The sequence below is a fragment of the Papaver somniferum genome, chromosome 7 (genome assembly GCF_003573695.1).
Source record: "Papaver somniferum cultivar HN1 chromosome 7, ASM357369v1, whole genome shotgun sequence".
NCBI classification, from domain to species: domain Eukaryota; kingdom Viridiplantae; phylum Streptophyta; class Magnoliopsida; order Ranunculales; family Papaveraceae; genus Papaver; species Papaver somniferum.
The window spans coordinates 86,695,215-86,714,464 of NC_039364.1; the positions used below are offsets into that span (position 1 = coordinate 86,695,215).

The 19,250-nt window shown below is 37.0% G+C and overlaps 2 protein-coding genes across 2 annotated transcripts; both read left to right on the forward strand.

Annotated features, from left to right (window-relative positions):
* The first annotated feature begins 925 nt into the window (after positions 1–925).
* Positions 926–10,360, forward strand: LOC113294871 (amino acid transporter AVT1A-like). Its single transcript, XM_026543245.1, has 15 exons — positions 926–1,252; positions 1,339–1,431; positions 5,258–5,466; positions 6,103–6,377; positions 6,637–6,845; positions 7,629–7,634; positions 7,838–7,861; positions 7,986–8,166; positions 8,275–8,494; positions 8,580–8,715; positions 8,811–8,830; positions 8,942–9,087; positions 9,490–9,533; positions 9,661–9,723; positions 10,104–10,360. The coding sequence occupies exons 1-15, from the start codon at positions 926–928 to the stop codon at positions 10,194–10,196; spliced, it is 2,046 nt and encodes a 681-aa protein (XP_026399030.1). The 3' UTR covers positions 10,197–10,360.
* A 3,838-nt stretch (positions 10,361–14,198) lies between these two features.
* Positions 14,199–16,441, forward strand: LOC113294872. Its single transcript, XM_026543246.1, has 3 exons — positions 14,199–15,380; positions 15,483–15,733; positions 15,838–16,441. The coding sequence occupies exons 1-3, from the start codon at positions 14,199–14,201 to the stop codon at positions 16,439–16,441; spliced, it is 2,037 nt and encodes a 678-aa protein (XP_026399031.1).
* The last annotated feature ends 2,809 nt before the right edge of the window (positions 16,442–19,250 follow it).

Genomic DNA, 19,250 nt, shown 5'->3' on the forward strand with positions numbered 1-19,250 from the left:
CCTGAGATCGACACCTTCCATATGCCGTTTGGGGAGATGCCGATTACCCCAGATGATGTTGTGCAGATTGTTGGACTCCTTGTCCATGGCAAAGGTGTTAGTGCTGAGTTCACAAAGCAGTTGGAATGGTCCAAACTTTATTCTCTAACTAAGAAGTGTTTGGGTTGGGATGAAGAAACATCAACAACTGAGTTCAAAAGATGCATGAAGTATAGAACTAGACAGTTCAACATGGGTACTCTGATGGATATGTTCAAGGGAACCAAGGAAAAAGAAGAGAAAGGAACTTTAACCGATGAGCAAGTCAACCACGCGGCCACCGCATATCTATCTCCTATGTGTATTGGGATGTGTCATTTTCCCCAATACCAGTGGCAATCGGGTCGACGCCATCCTTTTACAACTTTTGGATCCTCTCAATAAAGTGCATGAGTACTCTTGGGGCACGACATGCCATGCGTGGTTGATGGAAGAGTTGAGAAAGGTGTCGAGGCTTGAAATTATCCAAGTGGCCGTGAACGTGAGTCTACTACAGGAATTGTTTATTAACTCTACATACTTGGTTATTTTTTAATTTTTCTACCATTGAAGAATCAATTTCCTAATACTTGCAAAAATGACAATATAGACATGGATCTACGACCACTTCCCTATCTTGGGATTGGCCATTGAAAACCCGGCGCGGGCGAAAGGTGACCCTAGAGAAACAAAGTACGTCTTCGATGACAACCATTCTAGGACAAAGGAGCAGCAGCTGATTCATTTGAGGGAGGTTTTGGATGAACTGAAATCCCAAGACGTATGCTTTGATCCATACAAGGAAGACCGATCTAATGGACATATCGCGGGTCGGTCAAATTTGGCCCTTTATTTTGGACCGTTGTGGCACCCCACAGGATATGTGATGTACAATGCCTCAAGGGTGATGCGACAACACAACTATGTACAAGGTATACCAAAGGAGGTAATCCATGGAAATTTCTCTTTGGAACTGGAACAATGCAAGTCTGATAAAGATTCTATCACGCTGTTTTACAAGGGTACACCATCCTGTAAATTTCATTGGGATAGAAGGACGATTTACTTGATCGACGGTGGAAGGCCAGTCAACCAAGGTTTTGAAACTGCTCCCAACTATATGGATTGGTACCGGAATGTTTCTCATCTTCGTGTAATCCGTAATCTTAAAGCAAATCCCGCACCATCGTATAAGAGTATCCTCAAAGAGAAACCTGCGGGTTTTGATAGATTGGTACGTATTGTTTTGTTAATTTAGTTTAATATTATGGGTCAAAATATAGTAATAACCGTTTGATGGTATGCTATGTTTTAAAACAGGTGAGCAGGTTCAAGAGTTTGTCCAAATATGACACTAATTGCATAAAGGCCGGAAATCCTGTGCCACTTGAGAAGATAAAAAAAGCACCAAGGGTTGATTGATAACGTTGACAATGAAGATTATGCATCTCAGTTTGGGGGAAAAAGCAAGCAACCTACAAAGAAGGTGACCAAAAGAACTCGGGCGTCATCGAGCACTCAAGTTGATGAAACCAATGATGATGTTGGTCCAAGTCGTAGAGGTAGTAAAGGTCGCAAAGTCAAGGAAAATAAGAACAACTAAACTCTCGGTGTTTTGTTAACTTTATGGATAATTTTGTTTATGTCGGATTATGTCGTTTTCAAAGTTTGTGTCGGATTATAAGTTGGTACGTTATGTTTATGGTTTGTAAATGGTTCGTTTTATGAATGGTTTTATTGCTATCTTTATGCATTTAACGATGACTCGCAAGCGAATCACATGCAGAGATATGAAAATGTTGAATTTTATACAAACAATCGGAAGATTAGTTTATATACATAGCTCCCGATTATGGGGATATTGCAATTTTATTGTCAGAATCGGGAGGTATTTATATTATGTACCTACCGAATCTGGGGATTTTGCAAAAAAACATCAGATTCGGAAGATTGTTAATTTCGTTGCCTACCGATTATGCTTTGTGAACAAATAATTTTTGTTCTGTATCCAAACCACACCATATTCGGGAACTAAGTTAACTTATTAAACTGTCGATTATTGTCATCGGTAGGGTGATTTTATATTATTCCTACGATTATTCTATGTGAAGAAAACTTTGTTTTCTGTATCCAAACAACACCATAATCGGGAACTAACATCATTCCTTAGCCTCCGATTGTTACACTCTAAAGTCCTTTGAGATCTGTAACCAAACAACACCATATTCGGTAACGAAGTAAACTTCTTAAACTTCCGATTATATTATTCGGTAGGTTATTTTATATGTTTCCTTCGATTATTCTATGTGAAGAAAACTTTGTTTTCTGTATCCAAACAACACCATAATCGGGAACATATATCACTCGTTGGCTTTCGATTATAACAATCGAAAGTCCTTTTGTTTTCTGTATCCAAACAACATAATATTCAGAAATTAAATTAACTCATAAAGTTTCCGATTATGGTAATCGGTTGGTTATTTAACCAAATAAACTACCGCTTTTAGTTAATCGGTAGGCTTTTATATTAATAATCTTCCGATTGCAGCCATTACATAAAGACCTTAACGTTACAATCACTTTAAAACCACCTAAATACTCTTACAATCACTTAAAAGTATTAAAAAAGATCATAACTTCCAGTGACCATAAAAATTGTCCCTCTTAATTTTGTAGCATCCTTCATGTTCAAATTGTTTCCTGTAGAGGTCCACATACCGGCGATCCGCAAGATTTCTCTGAAATTACGAATGAGTAACAAAGTTAGTACTAACTTATGTTAATGTGAGTCGGAGTTACAGAGATACTTACTCATTTTTCATACGTCCACCAAGGAAAAGCGTCCCTAACAAATCGTTCCTCATCTTCAAGTTTGTCAATCTCCTTATCGAGCGCCTTTAACCTCATCTTAATGTCATTGGATGATCTTCGTATTCGATTACCATCTAACGCCTCAAATACCATTAAAATACGGTTTCATAGCTGCTCTTGGGATTCCGATTTGTGGAGCTTGTGAACACGATCATGAGCAGTTACCACAACGTACGCTCTATAAATAGCACAATCTTCTTCTTCGGCAAAAGCAATATCCATGTTTTTGTTTTCAAAATTAGAACTGAAGAGAGGAAAGAGTTTGGTGCAATTGGGTTGATAGATATGAGTTTCTTTATATAGGTTTAGGCCTTTAGGGTCCAACGCCTCTTTTTCTTTTTCACAAAAACTCCAACGGCTATTTCATAAATTTGGTTTAAACTGCAACGACTAATTTGACGAAGGTTGAATTTGAGGAAACCAATAATCGGTAGGTATTTAAGTTAGAATATCTACCGATTATGGTAGCTTTCAAAATTTGAATCTGGGGCAACCTATAATCGGAGGTTTTGTAACCTATTGGACTTCCGATTATGGTTACATCCAAAACACAAACCAAATGGTTATGGTTGTCAAGGTGAATCTGGGGCCACTTATGATCGGTAGGGTTATAAGTTTGATAATCTACCGATTATGGCAGATTTCAAAATTTTGAAAAAAAAGGATTTAAGCAAAAACTCATTTTGGGGCAACCTATAATCGAGAGGTTTTGTAACCTATTTGACCTCCGATTATGGCTACATCCAAAACATTAAGCATATGGTTATGGTTGCCTTTGTACCCTCATAACCTATGCAATTTGGCAAAGGTTGAATCTGAGGTCACTTATAATCGGTATTTACAAGTTAGATTAATTAGCTACCGATTATGGCAGATTTCAAAGTTTATTAAATAAAGGATTTAAGCAAAATCTCATTTTGGGGCAACCCATAATCGAGAGGTTATGTAACCAATTGGACCTTCGATTATGGCTACATCCAAAACACAAACCACATAGTTATGGTAGGGCTATGTACCCTCCAAACCTATGGAATTTGGCCAAGTTTGAATCTGGGGTTACTTATAATCGGTAAGTTTATAAGTTACTTTAGCTACCGATTATAGAATGACATGTTAGTCGAAATATGCATACAATAATCAGAGACTAATTAGTATATATTTACTACCGATTATTGGTTAACTACCGATTGTTGCGTTTTGCTACCGATTATATAAGGACATATCGGTCATTTCGAAAAATCGAAGATAAGGGGTAGCTTAGATTTACGCTTGGGTGACCTTTTTTGTCTTTTTATATCGCCCCTAATTCTTTTGGGGTCGCCCCTAAAAATGCCAGGGTATATATATACATATATGATTACTTTGATATCAATTTGGGCATATATATACATATATGATGTAAATGATCAAGATTCAAAAGATCAAGAAACAAAATGGTTTGAAACCATTATCATGATGTCAATTTTTTCAATAGAATGTAAAATTTTAGTGCAATTTTCGTTTTTCCTTTCTTTAAATTTGTAAACTTAGCACTTATTATTATTTTATGTTTTCCGATATAGTTGATCATGATGTAATCAAAATTAATGAAATTACCAGACATCGCAGTTTTCTTTCCGAAGAGAAAGATAAATAAATATTTCCATGCCCACATCGACTCAAACTTCAAATCGGTCACTCGGTTAATCATTTATGGGTTGTTATACCCTCATGCTGCGCTGCGTAACCAAAAGATGAACATCACACGTGGTGGTCTTTGATATGTTGTAATGCTGTACTAGTTAGGGGTCACTATACCAACCCATGAGATCAAGGTTAAGAACAAACTACTACCGTGTCATGACTCATGAGCACGTATTAAGATAAGTAAAATACAATAATATAGGGTTATCTTGACTCATGGAGTTAACGTGAAAAATTGAATGATTAAACTACTTTCCACATCTCAGAAACATAAAGAAGAAACATACTAGGATACAAATTTAGTAATTAAGAATACGACAGACTAATGTGTTTGCATGGAAAAGAAAAATCTGCAAATTTCCAGAGACCAAATTTACATGTTCTGAATTCTTTCAAGTTTCAAGGGACTCAATCACACCTTGACAGAGATAGTATGTATAGATGTAAATAATAATCAGAATACCCTAGAATTTCCCATGTGATTCACCGCCACGTTAACAAATCTGATAATCAACAGCTTTGTTATTTTACTTTTATTTTTTCCATATATAATTTATTACCTTCTTATTGAGCCATCTCCGGCATAATCACATTCACAAAATTATACATATATATATATATATATATGTTAGGAATTCATTTCTGTTTTTCTAGGGTTTGTTTGTGTTTTAATTTGTGGATTTAGATGGGAAGTAATAAGAACACAGAGGAGTTTTTCCTGGAAGAAGAAGAAGAAGATATTGAAGAAAACAAAGTAAATAGTTGTAGCAGTAGTAGTAGGAGTTACAACAATGATGATGATGATGATGATGGTGAAGCGGACAATAATGAAGGTGAAGGAGGTGGTGGAATCGGGTCAACATTTAGTTCTCAACAATGGCCTAGGAGTTATAAGTAAGCTTGTCTTACTTGATCTTGTGTTTATATCTTCGTAAATTCTTTAATTATGAGGATAAAGTTTGATTAATCTCATCAAATTTGTAATTTAATTTTTACGGCAACATAAGTTTGAGAGTAATCAACCAGTTGGCCAGGTGCGACTAGGATTAGCTCTGGTGCTGAGGTCAGAAGTTCGAGTCTGAACATTTGGGAAGGATTTTTATTTCCGGTTCAGCTTATTATCTCTTTATGTGTGTTTTCCTTTAAAAGGATGGGTTATGCAAAGGAGGAGGTCAGAGAAATGAGTCATGAGTCATTTGGTAGTTTATTCTGCTAGACAGCACCACCAAGGTATGTTTTAGTATTTGTGCACATTGCTTTGATGTGTTTTTGGTAGAATGTACAGCTGCCAACTTACCATCATGGTGAATTCTTCTTATGAATATGTAGCCTTTGAATAGGATGGTGTTGCAGTGTTTCCTGAATTTGATACTGTAGACAAAAGAGCTTCATCTGAAAGCAATGCAGAATTACTTTTTTGCAGAATGTGTTTTGATTATTTTTCTTCTTCCAGTAAATCAGCATGGGTTTCTCTTGGTGTAACTACTGATTTTTAAGTTTGTTATGCGTTCATACGTTCTTGTCTGGCAGGGAAACGACAGATTCTTTCATCATTAACCCATCGCCTAGCATTGGGAGCTTTGGAATCAGTCATCGTGTGCCTAGTTATAGATATTCTGGTGTTGACATCTCCGCTAGGACTTCTAGAAGTGATGTTGATTTCGACGGAAAAGCTCCGCTGTTGTCTGACTACGGAACCATATTCCCAAAACAAGATTCCTCGGGTTTAGGTATTATAGATGAGCAATTTATTGGAGAAGGACATATTGGTCAAGGGTGCAACTTTACTCAGACCATATTTAATGGTAGGCTGCATATTTTCCACTAACTTCTGTCTGAATTTTTTTTCTCCTTTCTTCGAAACACTTAGCAAATGTACACAACTTTCGTTCTCTATATAATGAGTCCGTCAACCCTCTTACTGTAGGGATGATGTTGTTTTCGGGTTTCTTATACCCGTGAGTTAAGTTTCTAGAAGATATAATATATTATAACTACGGTGAGAATGTGGGTTGAACATGACAACTAACACAATTCTTCTAATCCTGACATTATTTGATTTAGGGGTAAATGTATTGGCTGGTGTCCGACTTCTATCAACACCGTTTACAATCAAAGAAGGTGGTTGGGCAAGTTTGGCAGTATTGGTTCTTTTTGCAGTTGTTTGTTGTTATACGGGTGTTCTCATGAAACATTGTTTTGAGAGCAAAGAAGGCATCATGAGTTACCCTGATATTGGAGAAGCTGCTTTTGGGAAATTTGGACGTCTTTTCGTATCCATGAGTCAGTACTGTGAAACATTCTACTAGCTGTGTATATATATATATATATATATATATATATATATATTTTGGCTTAGAATCACATGTTAGTTGATTCACTGATTAACTGGTAATTACTATGAGTTGGTAATAACTTGAATCCATGAAAGAAATTTACACATTCTCCATGGTTTTGAAGATTTGTATGTAAAGGGTCAGAATTTTCAATTAGATAAACATTTCACTTCCTTAAAGCTAGGAAAATTATCAGGGCAGAGTAGGAAACATTTTACAAGTTATGAGAACATATGAACAATAGAAAACTAAGCATTGGTTTCTGTTTCAAAAGATGCAACTAACATAGCCACATCAAAAAAACAGTAGGCTAATTAAGTATCCAGTTGAGTCTGTTTTCATGGAAAAAGGTCACTTGGGATACAAATAAGTTTAATTCTGCAACATCCTGAAGTTCATTAGTGTAACCATGAGAACTTGATTAAACACGTACTTATGATTAGTTATGAGTTGGTGCCCTGTTTCTAATGACTCAGATGTTTTCAAACATTAAGAATTATGGACATAGTATGACTTGGATGCATACCGTTTTGAGTTATACAAAAAGTTTAGGGTACAAGGATGTTTTCCCAGCTGGTTGGTGGTTTCTTTCCACAGGAAATTGTAGATATCTCTTATCTTTAACAATTTTCATTTCTCATTTAGTGCCAGTAGGTTTTCTTAATTTTTTCTGGAGTCCTACACTTTTTTTTTTGTAGCTCCTGTTTCTTTTTTGCTCAGTTATCCGTAAAAAAATATCAGAAAAAGGACTAGCCCATGTAATACCTTTACATTTCATATGGTGGGTTTATGCAGATTTCACAAAAACTGCAAAGAATACAATGATTGAGTGAGATTATACTCTGCGTGATTTCTGTCTCAGATTTTTCTCTGCCACTTGTTTTCCGTACAGAATTCTAATGTAGCTGCATTGTTTTAACTTTTTGCAGATTGTTCTATACACAGAGCTATATGTAAGTGCGATACATTTTCTAATTTACGACCACCTTGATTGTCTTGGTTATCAGTCTTTCAGTTAAGCTGTTAGTAGTACTTACGGGTAAATATTCCAATCTATGTGTTGTACAAAACATGCAGTCATATTGCGTGGAATTTATTATTTTGGAAGGGGATAATCTCACAAGGTTGTTTCCTGGAGTGTCTTTGGAATGGACGGGGGTTCATGTTGATTCTGTGCATATATTCGGCATTTTGACTGCTCTAGTTGTTCTACCAACTGTTCTGTTGAGGGATCTTCGTGTGATTTCTTACCTATCAGGTGTGGCAACTTTTCTTTAGTATCTCGAAACCGTTATCTCTAAATTACTCTATTTGGTCTTGAAAATTTTAAATTATATTTTAATCAACTTATCTTATTACTTGTCAGCTGGGGCTGTTCTTGCAACAGTTCTCATATTCCTTTCGGTATTTGTTGTTGGTATGGAGGATGGAATTGGTTTCCATCAGACTAGTCCAGTGGTGAACTGGAGTGGTTTACCATTTGCAATTGGTGTTTATGGATTTTGCTATTCCGGGCATTCGGTGTTTCCAAATATTTACCATTCGATGTCTAATAAGAAACAATTTAACAAGGCACTGGTAGTATGGTATGACACTTATACCATTCAATCACATGCTTTACTTGTGCCCTCTTTGTCTCTCTCACACACTTTCTGTGCTCCTTGCATGCAGCTTTGTTTTGTGTGTTGTATTATATGGGGGTGTTGCAGTAATGGGATTTCTCATGTTTGGTCAGAGTACTCAGTCTCAAATTACTCTTAATATGCGGAAGCATGCTATTGCATCAAAGGTTGCAATATGGACAACAGTGAGTTTCAAATTTTAATTTCACTGGTTAATGATTCCTCCTATTGCTTTACTTGTGCATATAATTCATTACTTGTATTTTGCTATTGCTTGCAGGTGGTCAATCCTTTTACCAAATATCCTTCTGTTCATAAGAACCAAAATTCTATTTAAACTGTAAAGTGTTATTTTATTTCGCTTTAGTTCTCATCATTTCAATTCTAGTTTTCATCCTTAACTTCAAGCACATATGCCTTGTTAATGAATCCATTAGCCAGAAGTTTGGAAGAATTACTGCCTCCGAGAGTGACTAATACTTTCTGGTGCTTTATTTTGCTAAGAGTAATTCTTGTCACTTCAACCGTATGTGTTGCATTTCTTCTACCATTTTTCGGTACGTATATCAGATATCAAAAGATTATTAATATTTCGAGTTTCAAAAATTGGGTTACTAGTTATGTTAAGGTAACTCGATCACCACGGTTTGTGTCGAGCTAGCTAAGATTAGGTTAGCCAGTTAGCCTCTCTATGTTGAATGCCTAACTCGATCACCACGGTTTGTCTGTGTCGAGCTAGCTAAGATTAGGTTAGCCAGTTAGCCCTCTATGTTGAATGCCTCCTGCTCCAAATTAGGGTTCGAAGATATAGAAGTCCTCTTCCAATGGGTCTTCTTAATGATTTAGTTTAAAAAGTTAACATTTTTACAGAAATGTAAAAATGCATTAATGCCTATGTTTTTGGCATATCGCTTCATTGTTGTCATAGTAGTAAACGAACTGCTTATTCCAATTTCCAGGTCTTGTGATGGCTTTAATCGGTTCTCTCCTCAGTATACTTGTGGTAGGCACAAACTTTACTTTGTTTTGAACAACCAATAAGTACTTCCTTACTTTTCTCTTCCGTTCTAGAGGTTTTTAGTTGTTCCTCACTTTTTGTCTGATGTTTGACGAGTATGATGTTTGTGTAGGCTATTGTGATGCCAGCTCTATGCTTCTTAAAATTGATGAGGAAGGAAGCTACCCAGAGCCAGGTAAATTAATTTCAGAAAGTTTCCCTTCGTTTTCTTGCAAAATGCTTTGGATATATCAAATTAAATGTTAAAAATTATATTCATTTTGGATGAGCAATGGCTAGTACGAAAACCATTTCAAAACTCATTCAGATTAGCTACGCCAGCTTCACCTACCCCTAAAATGGGTCAAAGCCTTAGTCTGACTGGCCAGATTTGAACTTATTTGTTGTGGCACCCAATTTTGTGTTTTCACTTCTCATGGATCCTACAATTCACTCGATCAATTCATGAATACCACAAACTTTCATCCAGGGTAAACGCGGACATTTATACAAGTCACTTAATTAGTTATTTTTGCTCCAGCCATTCTGATAACTCTTTCATACATATATATGCAGATAATTTTAAGCGTGCTTGTTCTCGTGTTGGGCATCTTCAGTGCAGCACTGGGGACATACACCTCATTGGCAAAGATTGTGAACCAATACTGACTTCACGGCAGTCGCTTAATTGTTGTCATTGCCACGATACATTATATTCTCTTTGATCTTATTCTTCGGTAGGGGTAATATGGCTTCAATATGGCTGGGGAAGCGTATTTTTACCTTTTTTATCTTCCATCACTAATGATGTAGTAATATTTGTATTCGTTTTTTGTACTTGCCTTGGTTGTTGTCAGTTCCACTTAATCAAGATTAAAATTCCATCAATTTAGTGGGGACTTAATTGAAAAGAAAAAAAAAAAAGACCAAAAGAGAACTTTTAGGCTGGTTCCTATGGGGATGGAAAAGCCCCATGTTTGCCACTTGTGCACACATCATTGGCATGGTAAAGTGGCAAATTTGCCACTTGGCTAGGCCAGGTCTAGTTTCTACCAAGTGGTTGAACGGTGTAGTTTAGACCGGCATACATATTTTATATGGTCAGTAACTGATGAACTGAACGAAGTTTTGATGGATGAAGCATGAAGTGCTTGCTGGAACAACAACATGCTTTGTGGATCATAAATGTTGAATTAGGCCATTGATGACTGTGACATATCGTTATGCTAGCTGAAGCAATAATGATAATTTAATGACTTGGATTGATGAGCATAAGTTAATGAGATTGCTAGATCGATCATAAATCATTATGTTGGTGCGTTGAGCACTTGATACGAAGTCGTAAAAATAATCATTGTTGAATGATCATAGGAGGTTCATCTCGATCCATGAGTCAGTCGAATGACAATGAGAGATTACGATACAATGGTTGACTGACGAACCAAATGTTGGTCGATGAACCAATAAAATACTGATAGTTGAATCAATATAGCCATAAGTGGCAGGGACGGTTCCGAACCTTGTTGGTCGAGACAACACATTGCTAGTTGAAGCAATTAGGGTATTAATAGTCAAAGCAAATATTGCTACTCAGAGCATATACTTCTTGATCCATGAACAATTGGGAATAAGATCAAATAAAATACTAAATACTAAACAATTGTCTACTCTGGAAGCCGTAGAAACTTCATATAATGTCGAAATTCGATGCTTGACCCTAACTTTTTGAAGAGAAGAGACTGAGTCATCATATGAAAAAAGAATCACTTCCTTTGGAGTTGTCCAAGTCAGTCAGCGAAGCGTGCACATTTGAAACTTTTAATTCCGTACAAACTTTCCAGATTCCATAGACTTGATTGTAGAGGCCATATCTTTCAGATCACTCTAGAATTAGTTTCATTTGAGTCATTTGAACAAGTTATGGTTAAGATGAACAAGGTTGATATGAAAGTGTTCATATGGATAACTTCGGTTAACTATTGTTGAGAAAACAAGGTGTACACGTTTAGGTACGGTTACTCATATCTAAATGAAGTCACTTTTCATTTGTGTGTAACAAACTAAGTTCGATCTAACGGTTGAAAGATATTAGCTTGAGTCTAATCAGGTTTTCATCTAACGGTGATTGCAAATCCTGATTTGAAGACTATATAAGGGAGAACTCTAGCAATTGGGAAACTTAATCCCCACACCTCCGGTGTGATACTAGTTGCGACTAGAGTCGATTCTCCTTTAACCTTAGGTTTTTTCCAAAACCCCGTAGGTTAACGACTTAAAGACTTCATTGGGATTGTGAAGCCAGACCCAACTATTTTCTCTGTAGTTGTGTGTTCTGATCTTGTTGTTTTCTATCGTATTGAGTACTATCTTATTTAAGATTTGCTAGAGATTTAATATCCGATAGGCAAGATAAAAAGCAGTCACAAACATCTTCGTCTCATCGTTTATGATTCCACAATATCTTGTTTCGCTACCATACGATTAAGATTATTGTGAGGTGTTTCGCTACCAAGTCTTCTAACTGGACTGTGCTAACCAAAAGGCACAATCCAGTCACTACTGATATCCAAACTTGGCCACAACACCACTTCCTGCTCCCTTTTCTCACCGTTCTAATTTCAATTCAGACCCGACGCATGTTCTTCCGGCCATCCATCTCAAACGACCCCAAAAATTTGAATTAATGACCACCAGACTTGTCTCTGTTAACATCTGCAAATTTCCAGCCAACCGTTCGTATTTTCTGGCTTTCTAACACCATTCTCTTCCGACTGCAACTAGCTTTGCCGCTGCCGCTTATTTCTGAAATAAAGTACCAAGAGTTTCACGTACAGCTTCGCCACTTACTCAGTTGCAGACCCGCATGTCAATCCTAACCATCTCAACAACGTCGATGAAATCCAATTTCGATTCACATCCAGAGACGCCTCTTTGCTGTATTTATTTCTTAATTGAGAACTTCCATCTGCATCACCAGTTACCAGCCAAAACCATCACAAACCTGAGTTGACTGAATCATCCATGCACAATCAGTATCATAACTTCATTTGAAATATGCAGTCGAAATCATCACTGCTGCCTGCAACTGTTCACCATCGACAACAACTAAATGTTGTCACTCTGTACATCCAGCCAAAGCACCAAACTGTTGCGAATGCAACCATCTCGGCCAAAGATGATCATGAAAGCTACCAATCAAACTTAATCCCATGCAACCAACAAGCCGAGACAGCTTGACCACAACCAAACCCCAAAATCATTAGAGACTCGGACCAACTTTATTCTCCATGTTGCTGTGTGTTTCTTAGTCAAGAGCCCCAATTTCAGATCACCTCAAATATCAGTAATTGACACCATTAATAGACGCCGAAACTGGGTATAAACCCATCATAGCCACCAGTATAATCCGCTCAACCAATCATCCATCTCGACTTCTTCGTAGCCTGCAAACTCGTAGCACAAACAACCTGATTCCATCTGTTGTTGTAATTGTAAAATCAATCAATCAATCCATGCAAATAAACCCTTAAAAATCCATTGGTGTTGTTGTAATTGTAAAATCAATCAATTTCAGCCCATGCAAAAAAACCCCTAAAAATCCATTGGTGTTGTTGTGAGAGCTCGAGCTCTATCGGCAGATAGATAAGGAATTGTTATAGTTAAGAACGACTTCACTCTCTCCATCTCGGTTCATCATCAACATATCTCTGTGAGTGCTCAACAAAATAGCCACCGGCTTTTTAGATAGGAAATGGAATTGAGATTTTCTTAAAGAAATGGAATATGCTGATGCTTAGACATTCCACCTGAAAATGTGGTGGTGAAAACATAAGCACGTGTCCACTATTTGTTTAACTCTTCAGGTGCTTGACTAAACAAAGAGAATTCTCTGTGTTATGTTGACTTCTGGACGTAACTAGGCACCTGGGAAGCACGGACACATCAGATTCGTTTCCGTGTCCGTGTCGGACGCATTATGGACACATGACGCGGCCACGACGCCCACACAATGCATGTCGGACGCATCAAAATCCGTGTCCTCACTTGACGTACATTGGACACACATCGGACACATTCGGACGCACGTCGGACGCATATGTTACACTATTTCTTAAATTCCAAAAAAAAAAATATTTTATCAAAACTCGTCTCTCTCTCTCGTCTATCTTCTACTCTTCTGTGAATACCCGTGGGAAGAGTCTCCCTCACCTTTACTCTTCTCTTCTCAGATCTAAGTTGATCATCCGAAAATCAACTTATTTAGTTTTTTACAATCATTTGCTAGTTGTTCTGGCTTTATCTCTTAGTTGTTTACATTGAATTTGAAGGTATGTTCTCTTTCTTTTACTCTCCCTTCTTCCTTCTGATTTGCATGATTTTGTTGAGTTATTGATTTTTTGTTCTATTTTCAATCTATTGTGAACTTGGGTTGTTGCTGTATTTGGTGAATTTGGGTTTTGTTTTGATTTTAGTGGTGGGGATCATGTGTATTGTCTACTGTGTAGGTTTTAGGGGTTTTTTTGGGGCCTTTGGGGGTATTTTTGGTTGTTCATTGAATTTGAGCTTTATATATAATACTTATAATTTATCTTTTAATTTTCTGCTTGTAATGATTTTATGCTTGTATTTTGATGGCTATCATCTCTTTAATTTTGATGCAGATAGCCAGATATGAGCGAAGAGGTTTTAAGCACTACTCCGCTATGGAGATATGTGACTAAGAAGGATAAAGTTAAAGGTGGTGGTAATTGGAATTTTGTATGTAACCACTGTCAAGTTCCATATTCGGGTTCATATTCAAGAGTGAAAGCACATTTGTTAAAGATTTCAGGCTCTGGAATTAGAATATGTCCAAAGGTCAGAGAACATAAACTTCAGGAAATGAAACAATTGAGTGATGAAGCTGAGGCCAGAGCAAAAGCATCTAAGTTTAAAAGTGTGCCTCTGCCAACATGTGGATCAGGTAGTGGTTCTTCTTTTGCGTCAAATTCTTCATCACTTGTTGAAGATCCTAGGAAGAAGAAAATAGGGGTTGAGAGCCCAATAGAGAAATTGTATAATGCTGCCAGACGTGAAGAAATGGATAACATAATTGCACGGTTGTTTTATGCAGCTGGCTTGCCATTCCATCTTGCTAGGTGTCCATATTATAAAGTTGCATTTAATTTGGCTACATCAGATAGTAAAAGCATTCAAGGTTATATTCCGCCGGGTTATAATAAACTAAGAACAACTCTTTTACGGAAGGAAAGAGAACATGTTGAGAAAGAGGTAGAACCAATTAAGAGCACTTGGAAAGAAAAAGGTGTGAGTATTGTGACCGATGGATGGACCGACGAACAACGAAGACCCCTCATGAACTTTATGGCTGTTTCAGAGGCTGGTGCAATGTTTATTAAAGCAGTCAACACTCAAGGGTCAGTGAAGGACAAAGAGTACATTTCTAAGTTGATCATTGAGACAATTACGGAAGTTGGGCATCAGAATATCGTGCAAGTAATCACGGACAATGCACCAGTTTGTAAGAGTGCAGGGCTACTTGTAGAAGGTCAGTTTAAACACATTTTTTGGACTCCATGTGTAGTCCACACACTAAACCTTGCTATAAAGAATATATGTCATCCGAGAGATATTCGAACTAATGTTTTAGTATATGAAGGGTGTGCTTGGATTAGTGAAATTATTGCTGAGGTGGTACTGATCAGAAACTTCATCACTAAACATTTCATGAGATTAGCCATGTTTAATGAACATGTGGAGTTAAAATTATTCACACTTGCAGAGACAGGTTTTGCCTCTAGTATTATAATGCTTCAAAGATTTAAAGATGTGAAGCAAGGACTCCGTAACTTGGTAATTTGCAATCAATGGTCATCATATAAAGATGATGATCCTAATCAAGCATTGTTTATAAAAGAGAAGTTGTTGGATGATGATTGGTGAAACACTTTGCAGTATGTTATTGATTTTACAAAACCTATCATAGAAATGCTTAGATTATGCGACACAGACGAGCCTTGTCTTCACTTGGTTTATGAAAGGTGGGATCGAATGATAGATGAGGTAAAGAGCATTATACATCCCCACGAGGGCTTACAAGAATATGATATTTCACCATTTCATATGGTGGTGGACGGGATTTTAACAGATCGTTGGAGTAAAAGTAGCACACCACTTCACTCTTTGGCACATTCATTGAACCCAAGGTATGTATGACAGTATAGAATATGCAATCGCTTATTTATATTTTCTGGTCAGTTGAGTTAAGTGTTAAAAAAATTATACTAAAATCATAATTGAAACAACATAGGTATTATAGTCGTCAGTGGCTTGATGAACGTCCAGGGTGTGTTCCACCACATAGATATCTTTTGATTGCAGGTCAAAGATTGAAGTGTTTCGAGAGGTATTATGATGCGGATGAGTTAAGAGAAGTTAACATTGAGTATGCTAAGTTTTTATCTTGCCGTGAAGAATTTGCAAATGCAAATACCATAAATGATAGATGGAGTATGAATCCTTATGTGTGGTGGGTTACTTATGGGGTGTATGCTCCTTTACTTCAGCAAAAAGCACTCATGTTGCTTGGCCAACCTTGTTCATCTTCTTGTAGTGAGAGAAACTGGAGTACGTATAGTTTCATAAATTCTGTGAAGAGAAATAAAATTACTCCACAAAGAGGTGAAGATTTGGTATTTGTTCATACTAATCTTCGTCTCTTATCAAGACGAAGCCCAGAATACTTACTAGGGAATACAAGAATGTGGGACATTGGAGGTGATTCTTTTGATACTATGGAGGGTATTGTTGGTGTACTTGAAGTTGCTGATCTTTCTCTTAATGAGCCAGAGATGGAACGCATGATATTGGATGATAATGAATCTAATGTGGAGGAGCTATACCCCCTGGTTTGACTGTTGACGTTATTTTTTGGTGACCAGGTAACTGTCCATCTCCTTGATATGTTTTATTCTAAAATTTTAGTTACCATCATGCCAATTCTTTGTTTTATGATGTGAATTCCCCTAAAATTTGTGTTTAAACTGACCTTCTACAAGTAGCCATGCACTCTTATAAACTCTGGCAAGTTTCATTTATGTCAATTCTTTGTTTTAAATTTCTACAGCTGGATGTAGCGGCATTCACATCATACTTGGAGGATCCTTGTTTTTTGGGCTAGTATTTGGTTCATGAAGTTGCGCTGTTGCGGGAAGGACTTTACTCCCCTTTGCGAAGCCTTCTAATTTTTTGTTGATATGTATATATATATAGACTAGTAAATGTCGCGGAAAGGACTTTACTCCCTTTTGCGAAGCCTTCTAATTTTTTGTTGATATGTATATATATAGACTAGTAAATGTCTACATAACCTTTTGTTGATAATGGATATCTGTGTTCTCCTGGAAGGCTGGAACATTTAGACAGGTAAATGCTTAATCTTTTATGTTAGGAATGGGGACAAACATATATAATTTAATGGAAATATTTATATATATACGTGTCCGTGTCCTAGTATTTTGAGAAATTGCCGGTCCTCGTGTCCGTGTCGTGTCGTGTCCGTGTCGTGTGTCGGTGCTTCCCAGCTAGGCACTATATCCTTTTTTTTTTTAATCAAGGAAAGAACTTATATTAAACATAAGTAATTGATACATCACAATTTATGTAGGGAATTAACAAAGGAGGTGGATGAAACCACCAATCCCCACATAGATTATGTTTACAAGCTGCCTTCGCTATTGCATCTGCGGCTTTATTACCAAACCTATACACAAAACTACAAGACCAAACAGGATTAATATTACATATGTTTACACATTTTCGCAGAAGAGGCATACTCTGCCAGTGACAAAGAGAAGATTGTTATTGAAGAAAAGAACAAATTCCCAGATTATCAGATTCAAAAATCACATGAGACCAACCATTTGAATCTGCCAGTTGTATAGCCTCCAACATTGCCCATGCTTCGACTTGTTGAGCATTACTATCTCTTCTCAAGGCTCCCCTTCCCATGAAATATGCCCCTGTAGAGTTCCGAATTATAATTCCAATACCAGCTAACAAAGAACTAGAATTATAAGAAGCATCGATATTAATTTTTAGGTACTGCAAAGGAGGAGGTTCCCATTTATGATGTAAAAACTTATTATGAACATTAGGATGATTGTAGTTAGCAGGAGTGCTTCCTAGATGATGCTGGAGAATGTATGAAGTGACCTGATGGACAACAGAGTTATGGTTGGGAGTGGTATTGTTAAAAACAACACTACATCGAAGCTTCCATATGAAATGCATGATGCACATAGCTAAGTGAACAATCTCAGGGGACTTCTGGATGTTGATGATAGAGTCTTTGAGTTGCCAAGTCTGAATCCAAGATAAGAGAGAAGAGTGCTGCAAAATAAAGTGAAACTGGTGAGGTAAAAAATATTGCCATATTGCCCTGGAGAGAGGGCAATGAAGTAATAGATGGTCCAGATCTTCCATTTGATTGTGGTTGCAAAGTACACAGTGTAAATCAACATTATGCATATGGGTGAAAATTCTTGCTTTGACTGGAACAACATTGTGAATAGCTCTCCACAGGAAAATCTGAAACTTGTAAGGTACTTTCAACTTCCAAAAAGATAACCAAAAATGTTGAGATAAACCCATGGAGTTATCTGTTAGGATATCTTTATCACACAACATCTTATAAGTTGAGGCAGTAGTAAAAATACCAGTGGTTGTAAAGGGCTAGATTAATTTATCCTCTTGATCTAACTGAATGGGAATGGTTAAAATGGAGTTCACCTGATCAGATGTAAAGAGAAGGCGAAGAAGCGACACATTCCAATGTTCAGTATCAGTATCTATAAGATCAGAAACCAACTGATAGTTAGAAGTATTCAAATCACCCCAGTCCTGTAAAGCATAATTCAGAGAAGGAATGTGCTGGTAAGTGAAATAAAAGAGAGTATGTAGTGGTTTTGTTGTGAATGTGGCTAATTTGTGTAAGTGGTTACAGTGTATAGAGTGGACAAGAATGTTGGTTTAGTGAAGTTAACTAGGGTGGTGGTGATGTAATGTTGGTGGAGACCATTGGAGTTCCTGTTGGTGGTTGGGCTGCCATTCGATTTGTAGCAGACAATCCTGGTATGCTTACTGTCTTTGGCCTCACATTTCTCTTTATCAATTCTGACACCTCGATTGTCCTTTAGAGACTTCAAATGAATGATGAAAACCATATTGGCCCCAGTTAGATGTCCAGATGTTGATATGAGCTCCATTACCAACTTGCCATTTAGCATTTTTCAACACAATCTCGAGCCCAATAGAGATACTTTGCCAAATCCAACTTGAATTTAAGTTAACCGGTGGAGGGAAGAAACGCAGGTCATGATGAGGAAAATGTTTACCTTTCAACAACTTCGCCCATAAAGCATCTTGGTTATGTAACAATTGCCAAGTTAGTTTCGCAAGAAAAGCTAAGTTATAGTTGCATAAATTTTTAAGTCCTAATCCACCTAGCATTTTAGGTAAACATACCTTTCTCCAAGAAATGTACTTTTGAGAACGTGGCTTGATGTAACTGTTCCACCAATAGCTTCTCTGAATTCTTTCCATTTGTTGAAGAGTTGCTTCAGGTAGTTTGAAAACTTGCATATCATACATACCCATAGAGCTTAGAACAGAATTAACCTGAGTAGTTGTTCCTGCTTGATTCACAATTTTGCGCTGCCAACC

Coding starts and splice junctions, on each gene's coding strand:
- LOC113294871 (XM_026543245.1), top strand. CDS start 926: ATGCGACAACACAACTATGTACAAGGTATACCAAAGGAGGTAATCCAT. Junction 5,467..6,102: donor CAATGGCCTAGGAGTTATAA/GTAAGCTTGTCT, acceptor CTTGTCTGGCAG/GGAAACGACAGATTCTTTCA. Junction 6,378..6,636: donor TACTCAGACCATATTTAATG/GTAGGCTGCATA, acceptor TATTTGATTTAG/GGGTAAATGTATTGGCTGGT.
- LOC113294872 (XM_026543246.1), top strand. CDS start 14,199: ATGAGCGAAGAGGTTTTAAGCACTACTCCGCTATGGAGATATGTGACT. Junction 15,381..15,482: donor AGCAAGGACTCCGTAACTTG/GTAATTTGCAAT, acceptor AACACTTTGCAG/TATGTTATTGATTTTACAAA. Junction 15,734..15,837: donor GCACATTCATTGAACCCAAG/GTATGTATGACA, acceptor GAAACAACATAG/GTATTATAGTCGTCAGTGGC.